Below are 9,984 nucleotides of genomic sequence, written 5' to 3'. Positions count from 1 at the left end.
GTCAATATTTGAGTTATGCTCGAACCCTGACCGATACTGGACACTAAAGTTTAGATTTGTGCTAGAGACTGATGAGTGTCTGCCCATAGATGTTTTGGGGACATTGTAGTAGCCGCTTTGTAACAGGCTAGTGAACCCACCGCACAACTGTGTAGTAAAAATTTCTACTTTAGCTTCGGTTCCCATATTTGTCGCAACGGTGGTCGAAGATGGGCCAGATCTATCAGTTTCGACGAATTAGATGTATAACTCCATTACAGCATTTTCACTTGAGCAGTACGTTGATATGACCATCTCGAGATGGACCTCGCCAGTTACGTTGAAGAGCTCATTCCTATAGGGGTCAACAGAGGCAAGAAATCTGTATTGCAACTTTGAAATTCTTCCTCAGGTCGATCCCTTAACTTTCCTTCTTATTCTGGTTCGTAGCTTATGCAATTTAATTGTAGGATTGAACACTAATTCCATAGACTTCGCTCTTACAAACACTACCTGACCTCTTTATTACAGATTTGACCATCGTAGAAAATAACGAATTTCACTCGTCGACTCATTTTAATATCAGTCACGAATTGGATTAACAAAAGAAAAAAAATAAGTAAATGAATGTCCAAAGAAGTACACACAACTCCCGCAAGACAACTACTCGATGTTTGATATTTATTTCATGCGTGTCTAAGTTGTTAAAAATACATCCCTTTTATAGGAAGATAATATAGGGAGAAAGAAAATATATACTTTGAAATTCATTCATGAATGCACGCATTCGTTTAATTTTATATGATGTAAGTACATTGGAGGATTCAAAACGCTTTCAGAAGTCATATAATTTCAACCCACCTCAAAACATGTTCCCTAGGTTTTCTGTAAATGTTACTTCAATGTAAACAACAGAAGAAAAATGTTTGAGAAAACGCACCTAGTTAGGCGTGCTTTCTTTAAACGCACCTAGTTAGGCGTGCTTTCTCTAACATTTTTTTCTGCTAGACATTAAAAGTGTTTGATGCATCGTATTTTTTGGCTACTTTAACAACGTTTCGAATATATTCTTCAACTCCTGCAGCACGTTTTCAATGAAAGAAAATTTTTAGTTTGCAAATCAGTCATTTCCTGCGCCTATAAAAGGGCTCACACACACCAAGCTTCATCATCCCTCAATCATCTTCTCCCCCCTCTATCCCTCATATATAAAGTATTTTCTTAATGTTTGAGGTATTCTTAAGTCGTCGGTGATGCGATATCGCTTTAAGATACACATATTTCATATGTCTTACCGAGATGAGACCATTACCTTCAGAACCTATCCTACGAAAGCCGAGTTTTGGGGTGATTTTACTTTATACGTGGAGGAATATGTGGAGGTTTCAACCAATGATTGTTATACAGTAATGAATCGAGGTATAACAGGGGAGCCAATTGACGGTCATTACGCGACCACGAGCTCAATCTTTTTGGATACCTGAAAATGATACCTTATAAATATCATATAGAAGTTTGAGGGCATATTCATACGAAAAAACTTTGTGGCTTTCCGTTATAATTGGTGTAGTTTTTTTTCTCTATTTCTAGGTAACCAGTACCTTTAACCTTCCTTCTTATTCTAAGGTCGGCACCGTTGTGGATGCAAGAGGACCTTTAGGTGAGGAACGACTATTACGGTGCAGTAAATGTAATGCTCTTTTCGAGGTGATGACAGTTGTCATTATTAAATAACCCATTAATAACTACAACCATTGCCGCGCCGACCCGAGTTTAACCTCTACTATGTCGAAACATCTGCTCTCCACCTGAAAGCCCTCTTGTGTCCAACTCGGTATCAGCCTTCAGATAAGAATAAAAAGTTAAAGATACCGATTGCTTGAAAATAGAGAAAGAAATTACGTTGACTACACCGGACGTCCCCAAAGTTTCTTCGTATGATTATGACATCAATCTTATGTATGGTATATATAGGGCATCGTTTGTGGGTATCCAAAAAGCTTGAATTCCTGACCGCGTAACGATTGTCACCTGATCCCCCAGTTATACTCGAACCTGTGACCGCATCACAGCCGCCGACTGAGACCTTTACCTAGACTTTGACCCTTGATCATATCAAGAATTATTATCTCGAAACCTGATTTCCCCACGATGGGTTTCTGAGGTGATGACCCTATCCCGCTATGACATATGAAATGTATGTGTTCTGAGGCGTGTTACCACATCCACGACCCTTCAAATCTACCTATGAACTTTCACGATTTCAATTGAAAACCATAAACCCTAATCTATAAATCTAAAAACTCTAACCTTAAAAAATAAAAAATAAAAAACTCTAACCATAGGAGAGAGAAAAGGAAAGCGTGTCCAATTGAGTGCTTTCTGCCACCTGCAAGGAAAGCTCATCTAACTGGATACACTTTCCCTTTCTTTTTCCTAAAACTGACTTATTTCCTTAATTAAAAAAATGGCCTAAAGGCCTAATTAAAAAATAAACGGCTTTTACGCCGTATTTAGCCCATATAATCATACTTGTAAATTTGGGTTGTAAAAAACTTTCGGTCTAAATAGTGTTGGGTTGTTTAGCCACAAAAAATGGAAAAAAAGAAAAAGAAAAAATCTAAAAGAAAAAAAAGTGGTTAAAAAACATTTTTCGTTAGACAGAAGAGAGAGACTGTGTGTGGAACTATAGAGTCAGAGAGGCATGGAGACTGCCATACGTGGTAGATTATCTCTCTCACCAAACACCGTCTTTAATCCTAAACCAGGTTCTTCCTTCTCTCCACTTTCTTCTTTTTTGGGTTTTCAATTTTGGGTTATAAGTGAATTTTGTAATTTTTCTTGATTTATTACTGAATAAACCATACAACGCATCTGGGTATCGCAGCCACTTCGTTTAGCTGACTATTATCGCTTATGTTCTGCTTAGTTCCTCTGAATTATTCATCCAATAATCCAAGTTATAGATACAGAAGTGCTTTTATTAACGATTCGGATTAAAAATGATGGAGCTTTATGCGGATTCATTTTCTGGGATGGCTACTCTTTTTCAGAAAGTTTTTTTTACGTTGAGACTGTGGTTTGTGAAGAATGCTTAGGAATAAGAAATATATACGAACATACATATTTTAATTACAAAATTCCTTTTGCTGGTATTATTTGACATTGTACTTTTTAGAGGGCTAGAGCTTTGGAGGGACTTGCTGGTTTAGGAATGAAGATGGCAACTGTTATAAAATAACTCACTTTCATTCATGCTACTGAGGATGTTTCTTTTTTCCTAAAAGGGCAACATTATTGATGTATGGTCTGCTTAGTTTTTTTGCTAGCTGTTGGTGGGAAAGAGATGTAGATTCTCAGCCTTTTAGCTCACTCATCATTAGCCAGAGACATTTTTCTTGTTGTTGTATAGTTCTGAGGGTATGAATTTGGTTGTAGATGATTGGATCCATTTATATAGCTACTTCTTCATCCAAGAAAATGAGAGAAGAAAAGGAGAAATTTTGCCATCTTTAGACCTATTGAGAGTAGCTCTGAAATCTAAAAATGGTCTTTTGAATCTTAGTTATTGACTTGGTGCAAAATATATTGATTACATGAGAGTAGTACATTTTCCTTATTGATGACCGGAAAGTTGAATATTAGTTATGCTAATCATGCGTTGTTTACTAATCTCATTTTCTTGCCTACAGACAGTAATGTAGTGAGTCTGTTGAGTTCCAATTATTTTATTGACTGGATATCGTGAATCTCAATTGCTTTGAGCTCTTGAGCTACTGAAATGAATGATATTAACTATTATTCTTTTCGAAAGCTATAATTATGGTGTTCTGTTTCAATATCCAAAAACTGTCCTCCATTTCTTATTAGTCGTCAAACTTAATTGGCATCAGTAGAGCGCTTAATACTGATGGTTCCGTGCTTTCTATCAATTTGTGTTAAATTGAAACTATACAAAACAGGAGAGAAACGGTCACTGTGCAGAGGACCATGCACCAATCGTGGCGTTCTCATGGCTATATCGACCACAGGACCAAGTAAAGGAGGAGGAATCTTGGAGAAGCCAGTTATAGAGAGAACCACTCCTGGTCGTGAATCTGAGTTCGATCTAAGGTGCATCCCCAAATTCAAATGTATTATTGTACCTTTAGATATTTTGATGTGAAATACTCGTCATTGATATTGTTTTATCATGAGCATTCTTCTCGCAAATTTGCTGGTTACCCTCCTTTTTTAGTTGGACAATCAACATCAACTTGCTCTCCCTACAAAAATGATCGGTGCATCCTCACTGGAACATTTCACAATCCAGAAACTGGGGAGATTTCCAATTCCACACCCTGTAACTATTTTGTGCCCACACTTGTTGCGTGTGTGATGTTAAATCGGTGTCTTTGAACTATTCATGCATTGGCATGCATGCAGGAGTAGCCCATGCTATGTCTGTTATCTAATATTGCTTTCTCCATAGAACCTTCTTTTAACATTTATGGTTATAACTTGCTCAGGAAGTCAAGAAAAATAGCCCCACCTTATCGAGTCATGCTGCACAATGACAACTACAATAAACGGGAATATGTTGTCCAAGTATTGATGAAAGTGATCCCGGGGATGACCCTAGACAATGCAGTTAATATAATGCAAGAAGCACACTGCAATGGGTTGGCAGTGGTGATTATTTGTGCACAGGTCGATGCTGAAGAACACTGCATGCAGCTAAGGGGGAATGGGCTTCTTAGTTCAATTGAACCAGCAAGTGGTGCTTGCTGAAGAGTAGACCTATTTGGCTTTTATCACTGTTAATGTATATACATACTCCTTTTAGTGCTTTAAATGCTGTATATGTGAGTGTTGATACAATGTTGTATGATCCCCGGACCTGGACATTTTGTATGGTGAAATTATAGACAAGAGGATGGACGTTGGGTTGTCTCCGTAGATGTCCCTGTCTTTGCATTTGCTAAACAATTTGGGATAAGTGACACCTTAAAATATCAAGGGGAAAAAAGAACAAAAATGAACCTGAAGACCAGGAATGGAACACGTCTCACATTATTCCAGACCAAGGGAGGGACCGATGGCTTTATTCTCATTGTTGTTTTCACGTTTTAATTAATGTCCAAAAATAGCCTAAGGTCGTTGCGTTTAGGAAAATGTTTAAAAAAAAATAAAAATTGAGAGGCTGATTATAAACATTAAAAAGAGATTATTTACTTTGTTGGGAGAACACTAAAGATGTAAAAACCTAATAAACCATATAACTGATAATACAGGCATGGTATGAGCCAATGGCATGAACTTGATTTCTTTGCTTTTTAATTGTTGCGTTTCATTGCTGAACTGTAAACCCAAATCTTGATAAAAACAGAATATAATTATGATTCACAATAGAATGCCCAACATTGGCATTATTGCCAATGGTGATGCTTTCACATTTTGAAAATTTGAACTGATTATAGTTCACTTTTGATTAGCTCAGGTACGCAATCATAGGAAAAGATTCCTGAATCTCAAACATGTAAAGTTTATGATCCCTGATGAAATAAGCACAAAGCAAAAGTATCCATTACAGACTATATGCAGCACATGTATGCATTTGACTGCAGGCAAAAACACTTATTCCAAAACAAATACTATTCATTTCTAACGGCCTCACATGCCTTTGAGTGCAAGATATGAACATAGATGAAGCGTTTTCTTGCCTATCTAATAATGACTGTAAGACACAGCACTGTGCCTGAACTGAGAAGATGACAGACAGGTATGAATAATTATAAATGTACTAACAAAACAGCGGGTCAATTTGGATTTAGGATCTTCGCCTGTTTTATGTGAAACATTAAAGAATTCATAGCAATCCAACTCCTCCCCAACGGAGTACCCCAACTCTAGTGAACAATTTTCTTGATGGAAAAATCAGAACTAACCATTAGTAAGTCGTCAAGACTCAACTGTTGAGAGGAGGGATTGGAATCCAAAAACAATGAAAAGAACTCCACCTGAGAGTGCAACCTGCATCAAAATAGATATAAACTTGGTTTTACTAGTTGCTCACCAAATTAAATGCGAACCATAACTGTCGCATAAGGATAAAAAGGAAAAGTACGGATCTGGATTACAATTTTCTCAGATATCTGACACGCCAGGCTCTTTCCTCCAAGTACAGCAGCAGTGGTGCACAGTGCTTGTCCTCTGAGAAAAAGGAAAAAATAAAAGAGGAAATCTTACTAATCACTAATCACAGCATATACAGAGTGAAGATATATAAACATATAAAATGGAAACAGCACTGTATACATACAGAGTGGTTTCAAAATATTAAGGAAATAGCAATGCTTCAGTAAATATGTATAGATATCTAATGGTAGTAGAACTTACAAAATTCCACCAAGAACCACACCAAATGGATTCTCATCTGCAGCCAAACCAATGGTAGCAAGCTGAAAAGACAGTGGAATACTCAGTCCAACATGATAAACATGCAGTGGTCCTGTTAAAGAAGAGACAGAAATATGAAATTCATGTTATAAAGTTTACCTGGCTCTTGTCGCCCCATTCACCAAAGAATGTGATGGAAAATGCCTGCAGAATAGGCACTTTAATTATTTGACAAAATGCAGGCTAATCAAGATTCAACTGAATAGATTTTATAACTTATGACCTTCAGAAATATGGGAGAGAAGAACTGTGTGAGAAATGGCTGCCTCTCCTTTTTTGAATCATCATCAGCCTGATAGCATAGGAAACAGTCAAATGTCATAATCTTAAAAATGTTATTAAAAAAAGCTAAATACTAAGAAGCCCTTTCCTTTTCCAAATATCCTAGATAAGCTCCCATACAAATTTATCTAATTAAGCCCTTAAAGTTCTAATCAAATAAGTTCAACACTGAAAGAAAACATGCTGTTGGTATGTAACACTATTCCTTTTAAGAAATATACTTTTATTTCTGTACCTTATTCCCCCCTTTGACTGTTCCTGGGTTTGCCTTCCAGTCAGCATCCTAGTCACACCAGTAAAGAAACATTTAAACAATTTCATTTTTTTCCCCAAACAGAGAAAAAGTCTACTTAAACATCAGGAAATTCATTAAAATAACCAACCAGTTTTGCTTCAACTTCAGCCAATTCTTCAGCCTCCCTTAAGGAAATATAGACAGATCATAACATGATTAACTTACGGTAAAGCAAAGCTTACCTAATGACACATGACAAATAGAAACCAAACCCAAGAAAATGATATAAGACTATTGGAAGAGACTAAAGAGGTAATAAAAAGCATTACCCATCCTCCATAAATCCATCCCATAAAGACCACAGGCCAAATCCAAAGAAAAGCACAGTCGTAATGTGATGTGTCCATTTCCTAGAAATCTGCATAATTGAAAAAATACAAGAGAATGAGAGCATTACCCTACAAGTTCATAATTGCTACATGTACATGAGTGCATGGTACATAATTAAATTTGATTACGTTAATCACCTAAGCAGACAAAGGTTTGCTGTACAGTTCGTAGTGAAGGAAACCACACTTCCACACACTAGAGTTCGACAAATACCATATTTACTGATAGAACTACACAATACGGTGGCTATTACAGGCTTAACTTAGTATCCAACCGTCCATACATAGTTTACATCTGAAAAGATTTAATCCATGTTTGTAAAGAATGCTTTAAGATTTAAGTTCCACAAGAGATTGAGATCTATGTTTGGAGGGCAATATTTTATCACTGATAGCAGCAGTAGCAGAGTTAACTATAGCATATAGCTTTAAGTGGGCAAACCTACAGCCACACTGAAGCATATCCAGTGCATTTCGTAACCTGTAACTTTAGAGAATAGGCATCAGTCAAATTGACTTCAATTCAGTTCTCGGCTTCTCGTCCTAAAACAAAGATGCCCAATACTGCTTGGAGTTGCCCAAAAAAGGCCTTTAATCTGGTTGTTCAGGTCCTTTAAAAGAAACTAAAATTTACCCACATGCAAAAGAAGCCGTTCTCAAACAGCAATCAAACTACTTACAAGATTTGGAGCTGCCCAGCCAACAACAGCAGAAAGAATAGTCATCACCTACAGATAAAACATTTCAAATAACTTGATGCTCAATTAAGAAAAAAAGTTAACAGAGTGAGTCAGAATGAAAATGGTGCATGGAGAAAGGGAAAGAGAAAAACACTCACAATTAAAGCTGCCAGGCATCCTAACAAGACAAGTTTCCTGGGATGGCGCATTGCCAAGATCTTGAAACAAATAAAATACGTGATTTTAAAAATTCAATAATCGAGCTATTTCAGGATAAAATGCAGTAAAATTTGTGATTTTGGGCCAAGCACAATACTGCAGGATTTAATACAATATTTAAGTGTAACGCAATTAAAGATGCAAAACGTAGGAAGTGCTTTCTGACATTTAAGTATATATCATATTTGTCTCTAAATAAAACCTGTATCACTGACAAAAATAATACTCTTATCCATCATGCGTTGAAAGTTTGGAACTAAATACCTACCGTCTCCAAGAACCAGAAAAAGACATTAGCTTTTCTAAGCTTAAAACCATGTTCCAAGTTTTCAGTACCCTAAACAATCTACGCTCCATTTCTTCATTCATGCATGAGGCTTGCTTAGGTTAAAACAGCAACTTCGAGTCACCGTGATAAAAAAAATATTATCACCGAAGAAAAAGTAAACGAACAAACATTAACATATTAACCTCATGAATGAAAATGATGATATACTGCCCTTTAAGAAAATTTTCCACAAGTTAATTCCAGTAAAACCAGTTGATTACTACAATCCAGAAATTCAACACTTACACAAGAAAAACATTTTACTACAAAATATTCAGCTAACGTTACTATTGTTGCTCAGAACAGTTCATTCCCTTGAGTGTAAACAAATATTTTATAATCCAATCAAATGTCTGATAAGCAGGTTTTTTAGCCTCTTGCTTTGTTTTACACGCAGAAAGGGGAATAAAATACTTGGAACATGATCAACTTATAAAAAAAGAAAAAGAAAAAGAAAAAGGAAAGAGCAACACTATTAAAACAATACAAAAGGTTGTAAACGTAGGTTGATTATTCATTATTCACAACATGATCGACTCAGTTTTAGTTTCAAGTCCTTTTCAGAACCATATTCAATACAAAATAATGAAACTCTAGTTTAATAAATATGAATGAACCAACCAAAAAACATAGAGAGAAAACTCAAATTTGACTAACCGCGGCAGCGAAGAACGTCTTGTCGCCAATCTCCGATAGCACAGTCATAGCCAAAGACTTGGAAAAGCCCTTTTCAAAAAAAAAAGTAATGATTAATCATCGCCAAATCAAAACTAGATCTAAATTGAAAAGAATGTCATAGTCGAATATTAAATTGGACTATAAAAAAAATTACTTGCACAAGCGAGGTCATGATTGCAGTTGCAGAGAGTGCCGAAAGAGAAATTCACAGAAAGTAAATAGTTTCTTGTTTAAATAGTTTAGTGGAAAGGGAAATCAATTGTGTTTCTCTGTGTGTGATTGAGTTCGAGCTCCGAGTTTGACTTGGGCTGAATCTTTGGGATGACGAAATCAGCTGCCCAGGGAAAGAGACGACTAAACTATTCAAATATCATAAGTGAAACTTGAAATGGAAAAAAGTGGAAAAAGAGCAAACGTGGTGATTTTAAAAGGTTAAAAAAGAGTGTTTGTTTTTCTTAGCGTGTGTGCTACACTTCCGCGAGTCAGGGGTTTGATTTAGGGACAAATTTCAACTGCGTTAGGGTCACGCCACGCTACTTGTTTATTTCGTTACCAAAAATAGTTATTAGTTTAAATTATACTTTGATGATTAAATCTTGTGAGATTTAGATTATTAATATTATTGATTTGTAATATCTTTAACACTAAACTGTCTTCCGATATTAAGGGTGGATTTGGATGGGCGATTGGGTGTAGTGTGGTGCGTTTAACTTACTTTTTGTCTCACGCTACAGTATCGCTACAGTATCTAATCTC

General features: G+C 36.2%; 2 protein-coding genes across 2 annotated transcripts; one reads left to right on the top strand and one right to left on the bottom strand.

The window, feature by feature from the left end:
- Positions 1–2,580: 2,580 nt before the first annotated feature.
- Positions 2,581–4,917, top strand: LOC105783141 (ATP-dependent Clp protease adapter protein CLPS1, chloroplastic). The gene is made up of 3 exons (XM_012608386.2): positions 2,581–2,747; positions 3,942–4,092; positions 4,488–4,917. Exons 1-3 carry the CDS (start codon positions 2,684–2,686, stop codon positions 4,747–4,749), a joined length of 477 nt encoding a protein of 158 aa, XP_012463840.1. The 5' UTR covers positions 2,581–2,683; the 3' UTR covers positions 4,750–4,917.
- A 572-nt stretch (positions 4,918–5,489) lies between these two features.
- On the bottom strand, positions 5,490–9,632 carry LOC105783139 (GDT1-like protein 4). The gene is made up of 12 exons (XM_012608385.2): positions 9,383–9,632; positions 9,208–9,276; positions 8,162–8,221; positions 8,004–8,051; positions 7,264–7,352; positions 7,083–7,119; positions 6,935–6,982; positions 6,641–6,709; positions 6,517–6,561; positions 6,358–6,419; positions 6,099–6,171; positions 5,490–5,991 (listed from the first exon to the last, which is right to left on the bottom strand). Exons 1-12 carry the CDS (start codon positions 9,398–9,400, stop codon positions 5,920–5,922), a joined length of 690 nt encoding a protein of 229 aa, XP_012463839.1. The 5' UTR covers positions 9,401–9,632; the 3' UTR covers positions 5,490–5,919.
- Between the last annotated feature and the right edge of the window lie 352 nt (positions 9,633–9,984).

The sequence above is a fragment of the Gossypium raimondii genome, chromosome 13, assembly GCF_025698545.1.
Source record: "Gossypium raimondii isolate GPD5lz chromosome 13, ASM2569854v1, whole genome shotgun sequence".
Taxonomy (NCBI): Eukaryota; Viridiplantae; Streptophyta; class Magnoliopsida; order Malvales; family Malvaceae; genus Gossypium; species Gossypium raimondii.
This window is presented reverse-complemented; position numbering and strand designations above follow the sequence as displayed.

Excerpts from the sequence above, each read along its gene's own strand:
- LOC105783141 (XM_012608386.2), top strand. The coding sequence starts at position 2,684 with ATGGAGACTGCCATACGTGGTAGATTATCTCTCTCACCAAACACCGTC. Across the intron at positions 2,748-3,941 it reads CGTCTTTAATCCTAAACCAG|GAGAGAAACGGTCACTGTGC; the intron begins GTTCTTCCTTCT and ends TATACAAAACAG. Across the intron at positions 4,093-4,487 it reads GAATCTGAGTTCGATCTAAG|GAAGTCAAGAAAAATAGCCC; the intron begins GTGCATCCCCAA and ends TAACTTGCTCAG.
- LOC105783139 (XM_012608385.2), bottom strand. Across the intron at positions 7,120-7,263 it reads GATGGATTTATGGAGGATGG|GGAGGCTGAAGAATTGGCTG; the intron begins GTAATGCTTTTT and ends TATTTCCTTAAG. Across the intron at positions 6,172-6,357 it reads GTGGTTCTTGGTGGAATTTT|AGGACAAGCACTGTGCACCA; the intron begins GTAAGTTCTACT and ends CCTTTTTCTCAG.